Genomic DNA, 21,316 nt, shown 5'->3' on the forward strand with positions numbered 1-21,316 from the left:
AGCCACCCTACGAGAGCAATTAAGATTCCCCGAGTATTTGAGAGGTTTTTCAGAAACGCTCATATTAACGTCATTTGGGCTGCGCAGGTGCTCTAACAATAAAGCGGGTCTACTGAGCATGCGCACATCAACGGTATAGTGCCTTAACTTTAGTGTAGCTAACATTTTATGGTGCTTTTAATGTCAATCCAGATGAAACTTTATATTGCTATGCACCCCCTGATGAGGTGATTTAGGCTATCAACATTATCCACATGGGCTCCTGATCACTAGTGGAACAAATCAGAGCCGGGCCGGGGGCAGGGCAAATGACCGGGCCCTTTATACCCTTTATTATTTAATAAAGCTCATCATAAAATCATTTTACAACATACACATGCCTGCAACAGCGGGGCTTAAATATTACACATGCCTGCAACAGCGATCTACTTCAATATTTGTGTGTCATAAAGTTAAATGTCAGAGTGAAAATAAAGCCAGTCATGCAGAACAACATCTTATTCAGCATTTTACACCTACTACATCACTAAAGTCAGTGGCAACCTATAAAAGCCCGTGTAAAACCTGAACGATGGGTGGTGTAAGGTGGGCTATGCCTTTGGACGTATACCGTGCTCTCCTGGATACATTCAGGTGAGGCCCCGCCTTCTCCAGCTCTCTTCGGACGTGATAGAGGCCCGGCTACTTGAAATCCTATCCTCTCCCATCCGGGCCCCCTCTAGGCCCGGGCCGGGGGCGTGTCGTCCTCCCAGCCCAAGCCCCGCCCCTGCTCCTTGACTCTTGGTTGCTAAGTAACGTCAACGTCACCACAACACCGCTTTCGCTTTCTTCTTCTTCTCTTTGCTCCTCTTCAGATAGCGAAAGCAAGCGGAAGCAGTAAACAGACATCGGGGTTAGCCTTCAGTGCTACCTGAGTTATTATTTTGTATTAGTATGATTTTTAGCCTTTTTTGAACAGGTTTGCAGGGTCTTTTTCAGCTGGACTGCGCCTGCCGGAGTGGCCTAAAATGAAATAATCTTCTGGCTGCTGACTGTGAGAGAAGACGGTAAGCTAAGACGAAGCACGTATACCAACATATAGCCTGACTGACAGGAAGGAAGGCACCCAGTCATGTCCGCAGCGAGTGTGTTGTTTGTGTGAAACGCTGCCTGCTGAGGTTCCGCTGTCAAGGACTGCGTAGATGTTTCCTTCGCTGTCTTGCGTTATCCCAGAATCATCTATATCAACCTCGATGGGGTTGGGGAAATAGCAGGAAACACGTGCTGACCCACGCTGACGCGTTGACTGATGTACTTTTACTTAGCTACTAATGTTGTGTGTTGTGGTTGCTCAAGCCTGATCAAACAAAGCCTCACGCTACCTCGTTAAATTCTAGGTTTATTGCAGCACCTTTTGGATCAAATTTCAATCATACCCAGGTAGCATGCAGATGTGGGCCACTTATGGCAAAGATATGGCACAGCTGGCCCATGGTCAGCACTGGCTAACTACATGTGAGCCAAAAGTGTCCCACGTATTAAAATGCTCATATGGCCAACATGTCTCAAGACAGATCTGGGCCACTTCTGACAAACATTGCCAGTACTGATATGAGCTACATGATAATCATTTATATTGTAAACAGGGGTTAAAAGGACTTACAGTCAGATCTTGGCCATATATGGCACAGTACACTGTAAAACATGCAAAAGTGTTTGAGATTTTGTGACGTTGTATTTGTTATTCCAACAAAAAGAATCACCAGGTTAAAATGCTCATTTTGGTTAATTCAACCCAGTCTGCAGTTTAATTCAGATTTAGTTTACAGTGATTTATGGCTGCATAAAAATTTGTACTCATTAAACAGCAAAACTGATCTGAGGTTCACTGAACATAACCTTTTCTGTCAGGCACGTCACTTATTTTAAATTAAACACATTTTTTTAGGTCTGAGCCACATCAAATCTGCTATCTAGTAGTGTTTTTTACTGTTGAGTTAATATTTAATAAAATATTTTTGTATTGTGCTACTAATTTTCAATAACATTACGGAGTAAAAATACATTATGAGCGTATTAGCTCATAAATCTATTCAAAGTAAGCAGGGTTCAGTTTAAAAGACTAACTTACGTAGACGTCCAATTTAGTAGAGGGAGTAAAACTAGAACTTTACCAGCAAACCTAATCCAAACGGTCATCTGTATTCATTTATAAATTGCTATGTACTATACAGAATCAATACAATTTCAGTACAGTATCAGTACAAAAAGCTGTGAAGGTAATGTTTTCTGTCTGTAGAGGTTGACTTCATGTGAGTTCATGTTCAGGGAACTAATGGGCAGTAGAAATGTCACTAAAAATGATATTATTAATTGAGAATTAAGTTGAACACTACATGGTGACATTCTCTCACTTAAAATCAAATCAGCAAATGGCTATAAGAAAACAGTTAAAGTTGAAATTGCTCTTCTCCACTATCAGGGCAATAATTAAGAAGTTCAAAACAAATGCAGATGTTAAGAATCTGACAGGAAGAGGACGTGTATCTGTACTGACCCCCACATACTCTGAGGAGACTGTTTTAAGTGAAGAAAGAAGGATCACAGATGGTGAATTGCAAAAAAAAGTTAGGTCTTAGGGTCAGATTGTCTTCCAAACCACAATCAAATACCACCTATGTATCTGCAAGTTGTTTGGGGGGGGGTTCCAGAAAGAGACCCCTGTATTCTGTGGTCAGATGAAAGCAAAATATTATAGCAGTTATATTGCATGTTTATGTGTATTGTGTTACAACAGAGTTTAATTAGATCTTGTTGCACCGAATACAATTACCACCGACATGTCATGTGGCATTAATGAATAAATCAGTCAGTCAATCAAAAAAGTGTGCAAATGACACATCACTATAAGATTGTTCATGATCCAGCATCACAACATTATGTATACATTAGGCAATGCATATTTTATGTTTTTTTTTATTTGTTTGTTTATTTATTTATTTTTGCCAATATTGGTTCCTTTGGTGGGCGGCACGGTGGCATGGTGGGTAGCGCTGTCGCCTCACAGCAAGGAGGGCCTGGGTTCGATAGATCCCCGGCCGGGTGATCCTCTCTGTGTGGAGTTTGCATGTTCTCCCTGTGTCTGCGTGGGTTTCCTCCCACAGTCCAAAGACATGCAGTCAGGCCAATTGGACATGCTAAATTGCCCCTAGGTGTGAGTGACTGTCTCTCTGCCCTGCGATGGACTGGCGACCTGTCCAGCGTGTATCCTGCCTTCCGCCCAAAGACTGCTGGGATAGGCTCCAGCACCCCCCCGTGACCCTGAGGGAGAAGCGGCTTAGAAAATGGATGGATGGTTCCTTTGGCTCTTTTTTCACACTGTCAAAGATTGCATACATCACTACATGAAAATACCCAGAGAAATCACATATATGCTGTATTGAAAGGAACATCTTGTCTTTAATGAGTACTATTCTGATAATGTGGGACTTTCTGATTTAGACTTGTTTAGTTTGTACTGAATGTGTGCTTTATTGAAAAAGTTGATGACCAGAGATATTTACTCATCTTAAAGTGAACGACTGTCTTACAGAGAAGTATGAAAAGGCATGAGCCAAAGCAAGATGAGGAAGTTAAAGATGATTATGCAAAAAGGCCCAGAAGAACCTCAACAGAGTCAGAGGATGAGGTGGTAAGTGTTGTTCTTTTCTCACATTCTTGGCCCAGTTTAAGTTCAGCTAACCCTAAACCCTGTTTCTTTCACCGTTCTTTTTCACTTAAAAAGTCATCATGCAGCCAGATCACGTGAGACAACAGAAGAAGGGGTACGGGACGTTCTTACTGCACAGCTTTGACTTGTGTCCATATTCAGGCAGATGTCTTTGGAAGTATGCTATATGAGATAATCTCTGCAAGCACTGTGACATCACTAATGCTATTACTGTCCAGCTATTTAACACCATTACCAGGCTAAATATCCACTTTTTAAGCCTGCATCTAATGGACCTCATTAAACCATGTATCTAACCATTGCTCACTGTTCAATGTTGCTGCGAACTAGGAGTGAGTAGCAGGTTAGCATTAGCACAGCTAGCATGATAATATCCCTGCTCACCACAAAACACATTTAGTTCTGGCTAATTACAGCTAACTGGCTAACTTGATTGGCATGTCGACGACAAAAAATGACGGATTAGCTGCGTCCCAGCAACGGGAACGTTTTGCAAACATCACAATGAGTTATATATATATATATATATATATGTAAAGTTACAGCTACTGAATGATGGTACAGCCCTCTGTGCTATGAATAATCGCTTTCCGCAGTTGAAATTGTGATTAACATCATCAGCTTATTTTCTCCGCTCCTAAGTACTCAAACTACATCAGCATGTGAAGAAAAGGATTCCCAGTAAAGAACAACCATCACAGTGGAGTTCCTAGGAGCTAGAGACACAACTGTAACATTCACAAAGATGTTCGACTGTCCAAAATGAGTGGACAGTTTATAAACATTACCATGTTTCTACTCGAGCTGCAGTTATTATATTGACAAGTGCAATGCTCGTTTCCTTGTACATGCTTTGATAGTAAACCCTGTGGTTTTGAAGTAGTGTTTAGGTTTAAACTGTAGGACCTCTCTTGCAAGTAATGCTTATTTTTCATAAACAAATACTGACAAGCTGTTTGTTCCTGTCCTAGTCAGGAAAAGCAGATTCACCTGTTCGCAGCTGTGTGTCCATGAAGAGTGATGCATCCTTTGATTGCGAGGACAGCTTTTGTCATGGACAAAAGAGCACTGGAAAAAGGTTTGCAATGCAGAAGTCTAATACAGATGAGTTTTTTTAACAGTTAGCATTGTTCTTGTTTGCGAATAAAACTTCAGAAGTTGCCAGTCATTCCTTTTTTTACACTTCTACTTTTTAAATGGACAGAACTACTGTGCAATTCAAGGTCCATCCATCCATCCATTTTCTAAGCCGCTTCTCCGTCAGGGTTGCGGGGGGATGCTGGAGCCTATCCCAGCGGTCTTCGGGCGGAAGGCAGGATACACCCTGGACAGGTCGCCAGTCAGGAAAATTCGAACAAGAAGTTGGTGAACCAGAAGCCACCTTCTGTCTCATTTGTCTTTGAGGCTAAAACCAAGCTAGGATGTAACGTTACTGTCCAAGTTCACGTGTACAACTGAGATCATGTAAAAATTACGGAAAATGTATGTTTTTGAAATTGACCGTTGTGAAATCCCAAGTTAATGCCAATGCTAATGATGCACTGCATTCACATAAGACAAAAAGGTAAATGGTTGCAGTAAAGTAAATAAATGCTAAGTTAGATGTTTTATCATGTTTTCTACATTTTTCTGGAGTGAAGTTGGCACGAAAAACAGCTCACTCTGAGCTTTTTTATGCAAATCGCTCACAAACATGACATATGTTCTGAGGTAAACTGGTATTACCTCTCCTCCCCACAAAAAAAAACGAATCTTGTCTATGGAGGTTAAGATATTAAAGAAATACTAATATTGTTTTTCGTGGCTTATATTGAGCCACGGTGACATCAAAGGGTTTAAACTGGATGTTCATGGTTCAAACTGGCTTGAAAAAAATGGCTTGAACTATGTCTGCAGTCCATTCCTCAACATCTACTTATCTATGTATATAAAGTAATGTTTTTAATCTTAATAGTTTTTTTTTAAACTTATCTTTTTTATTGAACTTATTTAACTGTTTATTTAGTGCTTTCCCTCAGGAAATGCATATCTACTTTAAATATATTAATAAGACATCCATCCATCCATCCATCCATTTTCTAAGCCGCTTCTCCATCAGGGTCGCGGGGGGTGCTGGAGCCTATCCCAGCAGTCTTCGGGCGGAAGGCAGGATACACCCTGGACAGGTCGCCAGTCCATCGCAGGGCAGACATATTGAAGTCAATTTCACTTTGCTGATAAAATGGCCACTAAGGGGCCTACAGAAAGAGGCTATCATGTACCATTTGAACACTTGCTTTAGATTTGTGAAATCTGAAAAGTGATATGCAACAGAAATGAGATTTACTTTACATAGTCTGTGATAATTGAATTAAAAATGTGATCAATAATGAGGTCTTTTTGTGGTTATAGTGCTGAAACAGGGAGACCACAGTCACCATCTCCTAGTTATATCTCCATGAAGAGTGACAAGTCATTGGACCGACCAATAAAGTTCAACCAGGGAGAAAAGAGCAGTGGACGAAATTGGCCAACCTCAACAACAGCACCACAGGGATATACACGGCGAGACACGGCTGGACACCACAAGGAGAGACTCTGCCCAGAGCACAAGATGCCAATGGAAGTGTTCTGCAAGACAGACCAGACCCTGATCTGCAAAGAGTGTGCAACTCTGACACACAGAGGCCACAAGAAAAGCTATACCACAAGAGCCAGGGTAAGAGATCAGCTGCTTAGATTCAAGAAATATTGTGTAGTTCAAAAACATTATGCAGACCATGCATGGCTATATGTTGAACGGACTTGGTGTACAAGGTTTTCTACATCAGAAGAGTGGATGAGGAAATCATCTGTAAACACAGAAATATGCAATAACAAATTTCCAATTATGTCATTAAGTACATCATTAATGAAGGCTTGAAACACACACATTTGACAAGCCAAACGGCATGACTAAATACTCATAGTGCCAGTCAGTGGTGATGACGGCAGTCTTCCGTTTGTCTAATTCTCACCAGATTGTAAGCACACAGATCAAATTTTGTGAAGTATTGTGCCACTCGCAGCTGCTCTAATGCTACCAGAATGAGTGGAAGTGGGTACTGATATTTCTTAGTAATCTGGTTCAGGCTTGGCATGCATGACAATTGCCATTCTAAATGATAGCCAGATAACCAGTCTGTACCTGAAATGTGCAAGCACTGTGCTGCAAAGTGCTGCTTTTGCATTTATTTTACTTTTTAACTCCTTGGATGGATGGATGGATGGATGGATGGATGGAGGGATGGATGGATGGATGGATGGATGGATGGAGTTAACTTCCTCCATGTATTCAAGAATGAATCTGCCCCAATTCCTCAGTGCCTCACTTAGGTTTTTGTCATTACTACATTAAATTAAAGCCACAGTGAGACCACAGAAAGCCACAGCCAATCACATTATGCTGAAAATTTACACAGAAAGGCAGTCAGTCATTTAAATAAACATAAAAATACTAATCGTCTGTCACCTCAGCTGTGCAATGTTACTAGTATTTTGTTTGAGAAGGTAGTAAACTGACACAGTGCTAAATTATGATGAAAGATTCGTTTCAATACATCTAAACAAGAAGAGTGTAAAAATGAGCTTCACCTTGTTTATATGTGTTCTATAGCACCGCTCTACTACATGTCACTAAATGGTCCATACAGGGGCCTAGCAGCCATTTTAAAAGTGTGGGGGACACAGTTGTCAGGAAGTGATGCCCCTCCTACTCCTTATCTGTATCAGAAGGTCTTTGTTTAAAAACATGACCAGCATTAGATAGATGTTTATATTTCATTGATCCTTCAAACTCATTTACTGACAACTGCCCCCCCCTCACTTTTAAAATGGCTGCTATGCCCTAGATTTAAAAAAAAATTGCTGCTGTGTTTTTTTGGTTACAGGTACTCCAGGAGCTCAACACGGCGTCTTTACTTGAGCAAACACTGATCAACATAGACAAGAATGAGTTTATGAATTATCTCTATCAAAATTGTCCTGAATACTTTGAGTCTCCTCAGGAGGCTCATGATGTCCACAAAGCATCTGAACTTGTTCTGAAGAGCTTTGGCTCAGAGGGTGCTCTAAAGATAGTCTTGAAGTTCATGCTGGACAAAGGTAGGAGAAAAAGTATTCTGTGTCCTTGTGTAATTGTTTTTGATAACTTTGAGAAGTTACAGTCTGACGTTTATTAGAAATAAGGTACTAAACAGATATTAGATACAGGCAGAACATCTGCAATATGCTTAATGTAGAAGGAGTGTAACGGGGAGCAAGGAGGCGGACGCATATGCGGAGATAAGCGACGTTTATTAAGGGCAAATCCAGGGTCATAGTCAAGACGGTCCAGGGTCATAGATCCAACACGGATAGATTGGGGGACAGACATGACAAACCAGAATAAAACAGAACAAACAACTGTACATAGACCAGTACAAACAACACCTGTACAACCAACAAAGACCAGCAAACACAAGGGGCAAGCACAGGGCTTAAATACACTGGGTAAATGAGGGACAGGTGGAGAACAGGTGAAGACAATCAGGGGCAGAGTCATGAAACGAGGGGGCTAAACCAAAACAACATGAACACATGGACAAGACTGGGAGGGGCCAATCGTGACAAGGAGAAGATAACAGATACAGAATGGTTTTGCTTTTTGAAACTGCAGCAGAGTGATGGTGTTGCTCATGTTGTTTGTGCTCACCTAAATATCTCTGGTTAATTTGAAAAATATTTGAAATGTTTCTGCTTTTTAGTCTTTTTATAGTGCATATAAACATTCCTTGAAGGATTTACCATATGTGACATGGTACATTTTAGAGAGATGTACAGACTTTTATTTCTTTACAATGGTGAGAAGAACCACTGTCTATAAATACAAATATAGCCAATAATTCTCAGTAGGTTTGTCTAGAATGCGCCTTTGCATCAAACCATTCAGGATGACTTTATTTAAATCTTAACTGTAGAGAAAGGCAGAAATTTTGAGAAATCAGTAGAATTCCCATTTAAGTTACACTAGAGATGAACAGGGGTTATGTCCACATTACTGAATCAAATCTCCTTCTTTTTTCAGGGAAACACATACAGGATCGTCTTAAGTCTAGTCTACAAGATCATCTTAAATCTAAATTTGAGTGCATACGTGAGGGAAATGCTCAACAAGGAAATCCAATCCTTTTAAAGGAGATCTTCACAGAGCTGCTGATCACAGAAGGAGGGAGTGGAGATGTCAATAAAGAACATGAAGTCAGATTGATCGAGGAAGCATCAAAGAGCAACGGCATTCGAGAGAATGCAATAAAATGCAATGATATCTTCAAACCTTTACCCGGACAGAGAAAACGCATCAGAACTGTGCTCACAAAGGGCATCGCTGGAATTGGGAAAACAGTCTCTGTGCACAAATTCATCCTGGACTGGGCAGAAGGGAAGGCAAACCAGGACATCCACTTCATGTTTCCACTCCCTTTTCGTGATCTGAATTTGAAGGGAAATGACAAGTACAGCTTAATTCAACTTCTTCATCAGTATTTTCCAGAACTCAAAGAACTACAAACTATTAGAAGCGAGGAAGTACAGACTGTGTTTATCTTTGATGGTCTGGACGAGTGCCGACTTCCTCTTGATTTTAAGAACAATGAATTGTGTTGTGACCCTACAAAGAAAATGTCTGTGGATGCTCTGCTAACAAATCTCATTCAGGGGAATATACTTCCCTCTGCTCTCCTCTGGATAACCTCCCGACCAGCAGCGGTCAGTCAGATCCCTCCTGATTGTGTTGACCAGGTTACGGAGGTCCAAGGATTTAATGATTCTGAAAAAGAGGTCTACTTCCAGAAAAAGTTCAGTGAACCGGGCCTTGCTGGCAGAATTGTTGCACACATAAAGTCTTCAAGGAGCCTTCACATTATGTGCCACATTCCAGTCTTCTGTTGGATATCTGCCACAGTCCTGGAGAAAATGTTAGATAAACCAGACTGTGAAGAAGTGCCTAAAACTCTGACTCAGATGTACACCCACTTTCTTCTTATTCAAACTCAAATGAAGAACAAGAAGTATCATGGAGTGATTCGGGACGAAATAGACCTGATGGAATCAGACAAGGAGATGATCACAAAACTAGGAAAGCTAGCATTTCTGCAATTGGAGAAGGGGAATCTGATTTTCTATGAAAAAGACCTGACAGAATGTGCAATTGATGTCAACAAAGCATCCGAGTACTCTGCAATTTGTACAGAAATCTTCAAAGAAGAGCTTGGATTGTACCGGACGAAGGTCTTCTGCTTTGTACACCTGAGCATTCAGGAGCATCTTGCTGCAGTGTACGTGCAGCTCAGTTTTGTGAACAGCCACATAAACATACTCAGTCAAGACTCAGAGAGTCAGAGCAGTAACTCAAAGATGTCAGATTTGCACAAGAGTGCAGTGGACAGAGCGTTGCAGAGTGAGAACGGACACTTTGACCTTTTCCTTCGCTTTCTTCTTGGTCTCTCAGTTCAGTCCAATCAGGTTCTTTTAAGAGGAATACTGTCAAAAACTTGTGTGGAAAGTTTGGAGGAAACTGTGAACTACATTAAGGAGAAGATCAGAAATGAGTCTTCAGCAGAAAGAACCATCAATCTGTTAAACTGTCTGAATGAATTGAATTACAACTCCTTGATGGAAGAAATCCAGAGTTTCTTGAGATCAGGCAGATATTCTCAGACAGAGCTCCAACCCGACCAGTGCTCTGCTCTGGCCTATGTGCTGCTAACTTCAGACGATGTGCTGAATGAATTTGACCTGAAGATGTGCAACACATCTCCTGAAGGATACCGCAGATTGTTACCAGTTGTCAAGACTTCAAGAAGAGCCATGTAAGTTTTTTGTTTTCTACTCAGTGACAAAGCATCAAATTATGATTTTACTACACACAATGAAATATATATCTTTCATCTGTACATTGTACAAACATAGTTTCCAAGACGTTGGGACAGGATGTGAAATGCTAAAAAAGCAGAAAGCAGAGATTCGTAGTCCACTTTGAGTTTTATTTAAATGAAAACAGTACGAGGACAAGATTTTTATGTTTCATGTTATCACATTGTTTCACAACTTCATCGTTTTTTGTGAATATTTACTCATCCTGAAATTCATGCCTGCAACAAATACCAAAAACCTTTATAAACAAAGATATGTCGAGGTTTGCCACTTTTTCTGTGTTTTCATGAGAAGCCTCATTTGCTTAAATCAGTTTTTTGGCTCAGCTTTTACTTTGATTTAGTTTGGTTCACATTAGGTAAGTGACTTAGTTTGATAAAATGAATTGCATGAATCATTAACAGCAAGCAAACTGACCTGCAGAACAAGCCTTAGCTTCAAAGATAATCAGCTTTGAACAACTCCAAGTGGCTCATTATTAGCCGGAGATGATGTCTAAAATGGTAGGATGTGTTGCTTTTCTACCATTTACTGGCTTTAACTTCAAGTTAGGCGCTGCTGCTACTGTAACGATGAATAAACGAAGAATAAAGTCAGCAAATAACAAGTGATTTGTATTCCACTCTCTGCTCTGAATGTCATTAAAAGATTTAGAGAACAATCTCTGTGTTTAAAGGGTAAGGACGACAACTTCAGCTGAATGCGGTTGACCCTCAGTTCATCAGACAGCAGTGTAGAAAAAATCAGCATGGTTTTATAATGGACATTGTCACATGGCCTCAGGAAAATTTGTGTTGTCAGTGAATGCAATTTAAGAATGTACTGTGTACTGCAGAAGCCCTATGTCAGAAGCAGTGTCAAGTCCTGGGTTCAAGCTCATATGAAATAAATTGATGCACAGTAGACATGGAGTCACAGTTAACTTCTATTACACATATTGTACCAGCCTAAAGTTCAAAAGCCAGGGTCTGTCATAGCCTGTGGGTGTATTAGTGCTGATGGCAAGGCTAACTTGCAGAAATGTGAAAACATCATTAACACTAAAAGAAGTACACACTTGTGCAGCATATGCTGCCATCTCAATGACTTTTTCAGGGATGTCCACGCGAAAGTGTCAAACCTCAATCAGCGTGTGTTACAGTAGCATGGCTGCGTAATCAGAAAATTCAAGTGCTAAACAAGCCTGCCTGTAGTCTAGATCTATTTCCTATTTATAATGTGTGTCACATTATAAAGTGTAAAATACAACAGTGAAGGCCCTGTATGGTTGTGCAGACTTATATAACAAAAAATGGCAAATAATTCCACTTTCAAAATTGTAACAGTTGGTGTCATTGGTCCCAAAGTAATGATTAGGTGCTGTGAAAAGGAAAGGTGATGTAACACATGTCCCAACATGTCTCAACATTTTTAACATGTTGCAGGCATCAAATTTGGGATGAGTTTCTCCTAGAACGTAAAACATATATTTTAATACAAGTCAAACAATTTTCAAATCACTGTTTTTGGTGTTACTATTTTACATAGACTCCTAGATTGTTTTGGATTTTAGCTTTGCAAACAAATGCATGTTTAGTAAACTTCACAGTTATATTGTGTTTTATGCCAAATGTAGCATGAAATATTGCAAACGTGATTCTGTGATATGTTTTGTTTTAACCCCCCACAGCCTTGCTGGTGTCAATCTCACAGATGAATCATGTGAAACTCTGGCTTCAGTTCTCCAATCATCTAACTCACACCTGACAGAACTGGATCTCAGCTCCAACAATCTGGGAGATCTAGGAGTCAAGTTTCTCTGTGCTGGGCTCTCAGATCCGCATTGTAAACTAGAGAAACTGAATCTCAGTCACAATAAGCTAGAAGACATAGGAGTGAAGCTGCTTTGTGAATGTCTGATGAGTCCACACTGTAAGCTGCAGACACTCAGGTTTGTATTGAAGTTTAAATTAAAATGTGTTAGAAAATAATTGCTGAAAACATTAATAATATAATAATAAATGAAAGAGTTAGAGCATTAAACTTTTTTTCATCAGTTGTCATAATTTTTGGGTAGGCCTGATTTCATAGCTTGATTACACAGTCATTTTCAGCATGACCTCTTCCCTAACACTGTAAAGCTATAAAAACTAGAGCACATCAGTGGTTCTCCCATGTGACCACAAAAGGTGTTTTGTTCTGTTATTTATTGATAGCCGAACCTTATTTGGCTAGGTTATGCTAGTCAGTAATACCGGTTGCTATCTTTCATAATTGGGAGAGAAAAATGACCTTACGTCAGCTTCTTGTTAAAATGTTCCTGTTCCACCTTACATGGTGAAGGAGTTACATTCTTCAAAAAGACAAAGGTGAAGTCAGTGTCCTGTTTGAATGTCCTTGTTCCACCCTAATTGGTGCAGACATTCTGGCAAATTTGAACCTGACAAAGAATACTGCTTGTTTTTTAGGATTTTGAAAGTGATTTTTTTAGGTTGGTAATTTTTTGAATTATACAAAATTGTGTGGTTAATAATATAATTTTCTGTAGTGTGACAAACTCAGAAGACATTTATTACTGCTTCACACAGATTTTAAAAGGGAGTATTTTATAGTATTCACTGTCATTTACTTATGTGGCTAGTTAGTTTGACAGCAGGTTTTCTGGCAGTGATGGCTTCAGTTACCTGCTTTACCTGACTGAGGGGGCCTCTGTGATATCTGGTTACAAAATTTATTTTTCAGGAAATTACCTGTGTCTCTACACAGAGTTAGTATTACGTTAGCTATTATCAATGTTCATTTAGCATATACTCTTGTCTAATGAGACTTCAATGCAAAAATCATTGCAAGCCATGCAAAATGTCCAATATATGAATATATAAGGCAATGCACATTAAGTTTGAAGATGTAATTTGTATAATATATATATAATTTTCTAAACTTGACTTAAATTTTTCCTGTTTGCAGTTTAGCTGGCACCAGCTTCTCAGAACGATCTTGTGAACTGATGGCCTCAGTTTTCCAGACTGTAAATTCACGAGTGAAACAGCTGGATCTTGGCTGCAACAACAGGAAAGACTCTGGAGTAAAGCTGCTTTCTGCTGGACTGAAAAGTTTACACTGTAAACTAGAGAAACTTGTGTAAGCTTAATGTAGTGTGTGTCTTTTGTGATTAGAACTGACTTAGTGGGGCTCGACACATTCACACAGAGTCAGGATATGTCGGTCAACATTCTGAATCTACTGAATAACAGAGAATAACAGGGGGATTCTGCCCCCAGTATAGGTGGAAAAATAACCTAAAATCTGTGTCTCAGTATTGATGGGGAAAAATAATGGGAAAAAGTCTCCAGATTAAACATTCTGGAGTTGCAATGGTGTTGATATCTTGAAAACTGTTTGACATATTAGCCAAAAAATACAAACAAAGAAGAATAATATTTTTATTTTGAGATGGACCATGGTGTTTTTGGGCTTGACACAAATCGGCGACATTCTTTCAGCATGACTGGCCGATAGCCGATACCGATTGGGGGCAGGGCTGGATGCCATATTTAAAGGCACAATAAGCAATTCTGAAGAATGATTGTTAATATTTGATCTCAACAACAAAGCAAATACACTTTTTTAGATCTTCGGGACCTTCGAACTATTTGCAAACATTGTACAGACCAAAAACAGTAAATTTCCTCGAGTTGCTACTGTAACGCTAACCAGTTGTGATTAGCTATCACAAACATTAGCAAACAGGGCTAAACAATACTGACCAGCAAAAAAAGTTAGTGTTATCCAGCTGTCAAGCAGAAACAGAGCAGCCCCTTCATCCCTTTTCATGCCTTCCAACTCCTGAAGAAGATGGTCAGCTTCTTTTTCAAATTTTTCCCGTTCCACCCTGAATGATGCAGTAGTTACATTCAGGTGCCTTGGGCTTGTAACCACTGAAATCACCAGAGCCTATGCAACCGGCCCAGCTAACAGGACAAAACGGTCTTGCTTCTCGGATAGATTTTTAAATATCGCTTTTGTAGTTCTGCGTCTTATTGTTATTTTCAGTCCCTGCCAAAGCTATAGGTCATGAAGCTAGTGCAGTATAAGCTAAGCTAAGATTAGCACTGTTCAATGATCAAATATTTAAGCGGAAAATCAGCTGATGCCAATTTGTACCTGATCAGTCCTTAGCGATCACTAATAAACAATGTAGACCACTGGATCTTGGTTAGCCACTCCTACTCTTGCGGGACACCATGAAGAACACCAGAATTATTTTACTTCAACTTTTATGTTGTTTTTGCTTGCAGGATTTCTGCCAAAACCTTTTTAATGTTGATAATAGAACATTAAATGCACAAACACACATTTTCCATGCCGCTCATCCTCCTGAGTAACAGGGGGTAGTGGAGCCGATAAAAACATTACAGTGAAAGTGAAAAATATTTAATTGGAAACTGAACCATATTAAGATAAACCAAAAATGTGCCTGTTTGCTACTTTACAGGTTGGACAGATGTGACCTGATGGATAATTCTTGTGAAGGTTTGACAGCTGTTCTGCAGTCACCCAGCTCATGCATGAAAGAGCTTAATCTCAGCTACAATAAGCTGGGAGACTCAGGAATGAAGTGGCTCTGTGATGGACTAACACATCCAAACTGCAAACTGGAGAAACTTGATCTCAGCTACAATAATCTTGGCCATTCTGGAGTTAAAGTTCTCTGTGCTGGACTGATGAACCCAGACTGTAAATTGAAGAATATAAGGTTTTTGAACATAGATTGTTTTGTTGTCATAGGATTATTTTGTATTGATATAGATGGTATAGACTGATATAATGATGTTGTAATTTGGTACTATTGATGTAGTGAAAAAGATGTTATTTGTCATCTCTAGACTTGCTAACATTGGCATTCTGGAGGGGACATGTGAAACTCTCGCCTCAGTTCTAGAGTCAGCAAATCCACACCTGAGAGAGCTGGATCTCAGCAACAATTACATTGGAGATTCAGGAGTGAAACTGCTATGTCCTGGACTGCAGAGCCCAAACTGCAAACTAGAGAAACTGAGGTGATATTGTGTGATATAAGCTTTCTTGTGCCTCAGTACCACTACACACATACACACAGTTTGAGTTTACTTTATAAAATTAAATACCACTTTTTAATGTACAACAGTTATTCTAAATGAACCCAGAGGAAAGTGATATGTGGAGAGTATGGATGAAAATATGTGTACAAGGCGTAACCTTGTAAGTCGCTCTGGATAAGAGCATCAGTAAAATGTAAGTAAATTAAATTAACGTTTATATAATGTGTTCTCTTTTGCAGTCTGTGCTGGTGTAATCTCACAGACAGATGCTGTTCAAATCTAGCCTCAGTGTTGAGTTCACTCTCTCACTTGAGAGAACTGGAGCTGAGAGACAATGACTTGCAGGATTCAGGTGTGAAGCAGCTTTGTGCTGGTCTTCAGGATCCACAGTGCACACTGCAGAAACTAAGGTAAGTAAAGATGTGGAGCTTCAGGGATTAGAAGTCAAGCATTCACTGCCTTCCATGATTGTGTTGGATTCATCTGCCATGAACAAATTTCAAAACTGTTAGTTTTTATAGGCATTTGTAACACTACTGTGTTGACAGAGTAAGGAATTTCTGACCTTCCCAGTTTAGAAGGTACACCTCAAACCTCCACACGAATTGCACATTCCAAGTCATATGGAACAGGCAAAAACGAGTAACTTTAGTCACTTTGAACATGATGGTTCAGGCATCTCTCAACATCTGCCATCATGGAGTTTTCATGCTCAATCATTTCAAAAGCTTGATGCAAATGATATGAAAACTTGTACAACTTCTGGCAGCACGCATCCAAAGAAAGCACTGCACCTATCTTTCAGAATACAGATTTTAAACTTCTGCCACTCGTTTTTAAGGCCCTACATGACCCTAAAGCACCACTTACATCACAGAATATCTGTCTGTTTATATTCTAGCACATGATCTTTGATCTGCATATACCTTCTACAAATGCCCTCCGTAAAATACAGAAAACTTGGAGCGACTCATTCAGTCATTCTGCTTCTAAACTGTGGAACTCTTTTATTCAAAGCTCAGTGCTCACTTTAAAGAAGCATCTAAAAACATATTTCTTTAACTTAGCATTTAATTAAAACTATGTTTCTTGGTATTTATCTTTGATCTATTATTTTTTATGTGATTTTAAATTAGTACTCACGTGAATGGACACTTCCCTATCAGGCACATTTCATTGCTAAATAGCAAGAATATGACAAATTGTTATTACTTCATCAGCATGTATAGACCCCAAAACTAAACACTATCAAACATCTTTGAGATATTTTTAGCAAGACCGTGCAGTTGCAAATCAGATGGCTGCACATGACTACAAACAGCCCTTTGCACCTCATCTGGAAGAATCAATCATTTCTATATGGTGCAATATTTCCTTCCACTGTATCCAGCAAAACCATGCCTGCAGGCAAATTCATATTGTCCTGGTTAAGGTCAAACAAGGCATAACTAGGTGTACCTAATAAACCCACAATTTATTGTTGATCAATGTGTAATTTTCCATGAGGGTATGTAAAACATGCACAGTATTGGGCTTAATAGAAATATGCCATTTTGCAGATAATGAAGTCCAGACACCATAAAGATTTCCTTGTAAATGAATGCCAAATTTATCACCTATAATATGCCTACTGAAAACAATACTACTGATAAATGTCATGTGAGCAAGCTCGCACATTAGCCTTAACAGCAAATTCCAAGAATACTGTTGTGAGAATTTGAAAGTTGAAAAATTGATCACATGGTGTCTAATAATTGTTTCTTTCATCAGTCTTTCAGGGTGTTGTGTTACAGAAGAAGGTTGTTCTGCTCTAGGTTTAGCTTTGAGCTCAAATCATTCAGAGCTAAAAGAGCTTGACCTCAGTTATAATCATCCTGGAGAACAAGGGTTGAGACAGCTGGCCACCATACTGGATGATCCATGCTGTAAACTGGAGAAACTGAAGTAAGCAGAATAAAGATTCTTTCTCTCCACACACACAATTTCTTATGTAAGAGGTTTCTGAAATTAAAAAGAGCTCTCAAAGACTCTAGAACTTCAAAGTACATCTAAACCTTCACCTGGTGACATACTGCTATGCTACATACATATCTAGCACACCTTATGATAGTTTTTAAGATCTCCACAAACTAAAATGTGGAAGGATAGGTTTGCCATAATCTCAGTACCAGATTCCAGTTGAACAGCCACTACAGCTTTGGCTAATGTTCTGTTCTTCCTACAGTGTGGAATACTGCAGTGAGTTCCGAAACAAACCAGGACTGAAGAAATGTAGGTGTTATATTTATTTCAATATTTAATTAGACCATGTAAACACATTTTTGGTGCTCAAATATTAATATATTAGTATTTCTTTGTGTTGGCCTGTTCATTATTTGGCCTTTGCTGTAGTACATAGTTAATTTGATCTTATTTGTATGATCTAACATATCACACTGACAAATCACTTCTCAATCATTGAATTCAACTATGCTCATCAGGAATAAATACTGATGCTAAATGAGGCCTGTGGTTTACTAGCTAATGTCTTATTTTAAAAGCATTTGATGGATCTCCCAGCTATCTTTTACTACTTCAGTGCAGATTAACTGGATTTATAGTCCATACATTTCTCTGCATACTTTGTTAGACAGCTTTTATCCTGTTCTTCAAACTTCAGGACCCCCACAGGACCACCACAGAGCAGGCGTTGTTTGGCTGGTGGATCATTCTCAGCACTGCAGTGACACTGACGTGGTGGTGGTGTGTTGTGCTGGTAGAAGTGGATCAGACACAGCAGTGCCACTGGAATTTTAAACACCTAAGTGTCACTGCTGGACTGAGAATAGTCCATCAACCAAAATATCCAGCCAACAGTGTCCTGTGGGCAGCGTCCTGTGACCACTAATGAAGGACTAGAGGGAGACTGTGCAGCAACTATAGTCTCTGACTTTATATCTATAAGGTGGACCAACAATGTAGAAGCGTGTAATAGAGTGGACAATTATATATATTTTTATTTTATTTTACCTTTATACCTTTATTTTACCTAGGTAGTTACATTTTTTACAAGTCAGCCCTGGCCAAGAAGGCAAAACGTAAAACAATCAACAAAGAAACACCATCACAACCAAACAGAATCAAACAGAATGATATAGATTTATAAGAATTATCTTCAAATTAGTCAAGGAAATAAATTGCTCCAAAAATAAATAATAAAATGTTTATGCAGATCATTCCATGCGGATGGAGCCCTGTAGCTAAAAGCTGCCTTGCCATATTTAGACGGTACTATTGGAAGGTCCAAATGAATATAACTATTATAACTTAAATTGTGCCAAGACTTGTTTGTTGATATGAGTGGACAACGAGTGGGCGCAGTGTTTAAAAACTCCAGCAGCACCGCTGTGTCTGACGCACTCGTACCAACGCAACACATACTAACACACCACCACCACATCAATGTCTCTGCAGTCCTGAAAATGATCCACTACTCAAAAAATACCTGCTCTGTGGTGGTCCTGTGGGGGTCCCGACCACTTATGAACAGGATAGAGGGGTAGCAAAGTATGCAGATTTTGCCTGCAACATGTTCCAAACAAGTTGGGACAGAAGCATGTTTACCACTGTGTTACATATTTTAATAGTGTTAAAAATGGTTTGGGAACTGAGGGCATCAGTTGTTGAACTTGTGAAAGTGCATTTTCTCCCATTCTTGCTTGATAATAACACAGAGATTCTAGATTCTCCAAATCTTTTAAAAATGTTACGGACTGTAGATGGTCACATCCCTAAATTTATTTCAGACTTCAAACTTCCTGTCAAACACTGCCCCTGTCCTAACTTTTTGGAACACGTTGCAGGCATCACATTTTTTATTATCTTAGAAATTTTTCAAAAAGTTTGATAAAGTAAAACATTAAATATCTCATCAAATATCTTTGTATCTAAGTAACAAAGAATTGGGTACTTGATGCAGTCGATAGCCCCAAACACAACAGAAACAGTGTGAACAGGTGGAAAACTCACTCTCTGGCTAGTTCTGAGGTAAAGTCCATATCGGCTTTATCCTTTTCATAATATGCTATACTTTTTGGATTCTCTTTCTGCAGATGCCTATGACATCACATTTGACCCAAACACAGCACACCGAACCCTGTCTCTGACTGGGAACAAAAAGGTGACAAAGACGAAAAGGGAGCAGCCGTACCCTGACCACCCAGACCGGTTTGAGTACTATGGTCAGGTGTTGTGTAGGGAAAGCTTGTGTGGGGCTCGGTTCTACTGGGAAGCTGAGTGGACTGGTAAAGCTGTTTATGTAGGGGTGACTTACAAAGGGATCAACAGGAAAGGTCGTGGGACAGATTGCAGACTGGGGACAAATAACAAATCTTGGATTCTGTTCTGTTCAGAGGACTATGGGTGTTATGTCAGTTACAATGCCAAAGAGGCTGTCATTCCTTCTCCGAGCCCCTCCAAAAGAATGGGGATCTATCTGGACTGGCAAGATGGCACACTCTCCTTCTATATCATTTCCCCAGACAGAGCATACCACACATATACATTTCACACCACCTTCACCGAGCCCTTGCATCCAGGCATCAGCGTTTATAACTATGATGAGACAGTCATATTATGTGAGATAAAATAATACATGGACGCACATTTTAAGGAGTGGAGCTTATGTCTCTTTAATTATCAGTTTATGATTCATCAGTTTAGTAGACAAGCAGAGCTTCTCCACCATTCCTCAGTCCACATTTTGTGATTATCTAATTCAGATAAGCTAGAATTCAACAGTTTCGTAGCATATGGATCAAAGACATAATACATTACATTACAAAGATATAATACAATACAACATTCATGGTCATGGTCATAGATTATTATTTTATGTACCATTAAACTCTACCATTACCATACCTTCCTTACAATAATGTTATGATGAGTGGCAAAATAAAGGAAAAGTTAACATTAACTGGTGTATTTGTGTCATGTTTTGTTTTATATGTAGATCCCCTTAAAGGAGAATTCCACCGAATTTTAAGATTTTCTGCATTTTCCCCAACATAAACCAAAATTTAGAAATGTATAAAACATCCATTCATAATTTCTGTGATGCAATATACTCAAAAAAACTTGAAAAAGATGACCACACATTGAATTTCAAAAGTAAAATAAACTATAAAATAAACTATAAGCTTTAATAAGAGAAATTTTTTATTTTATGTTTGCAGGAAAATGAAAATTAGACATAATTTAAAAAATAGATAAAAATAAGCAAAGTATTCTATATTTAAACGATTTTAAACAAAATGATTTTTTAAAAAATCACTTAATGTGGCTAGTATCTGGATTGCATTCTGATAAGATTTTAACCACATGCATTTCCACATTGTAGTCAAATGCATCTCCGGGTAGTCAAACTGAAATCCGATTGCTCTGTGGAACAGAATATCTAAATTCGCTCATTATGCGACTACCACATATTTATTTGTTTAGCCTCTGCGTCCACAGTTTGTTTTGCACAATAGTGCCTGTCCACATTGCTGTTTGGCATTTCATTTTTCCAGTCCCACATTTATCTTCCTCGCAGACACGGATTTGTGTCAGGTCAGAGTGGTTTGATGTGAAATGG

At 39.2% G+C, this 21,316-nt stretch overlaps 1 protein-coding gene across 3 annotated transcripts; it reads left to right on the plus strand.

The window, feature by feature from the left end:
• The first annotated feature begins 858 nt into the window (after positions 1-858).
• On the plus strand, positions 859-20,640 carry LOC108433906 (NACHT, LRR and PYD domains-containing protein 3-like). 3 transcript variants are annotated; one of them, XM_037533893.1, is made up of 15 exons: positions 859-1,046; positions 3,572-3,670; positions 3,764-3,803; positions 4,681-4,787; positions 6,101-6,407; positions 7,618-7,831; positions 8,793-10,575; positions 12,309-12,569; positions 13,586-13,759; positions 15,114-15,374; positions 15,505-15,678; positions 15,939-16,109; positions 17,470-17,643; positions 17,924-17,970; positions 19,791-20,640. In XM_037533893.1, the coding sequence occupies exons 2-15, from the start codon at positions 3,588-3,590 to the stop codon at positions 20,327-20,329; spliced, it is 4,335 nt and encodes a 1,444-aa protein (XP_037389790.1). In that variant the 5' UTR covers positions 859-1,046; positions 3,572-3,587; the 3' UTR covers positions 20,330-20,640. The 3 variants fall into 3 exon arrangements, with proteins under 3 accessions (XP_037389790.1, XP_037389791.1, XP_037389792.1); XM_037533894.1 differs by lacking the exon at positions 3,764-3,803; XM_037533895.1 differs by lacking the exons at positions 3,572-3,670; positions 3,764-3,803; positions 4,681-4,787.
• The last annotated feature ends 676 nt before the right edge of the window (positions 20,641-21,316 follow it).

Source organism: Pygocentrus nattereri, chromosome 24 (genome assembly GCF_015220715.1).
Source record: "Pygocentrus nattereri isolate fPygNat1 chromosome 24, fPygNat1.pri, whole genome shotgun sequence".
Taxonomy (NCBI): domain Eukaryota; kingdom Metazoa; phylum Chordata; class Actinopteri; order Characiformes; family Serrasalmidae; genus Pygocentrus; species Pygocentrus nattereri.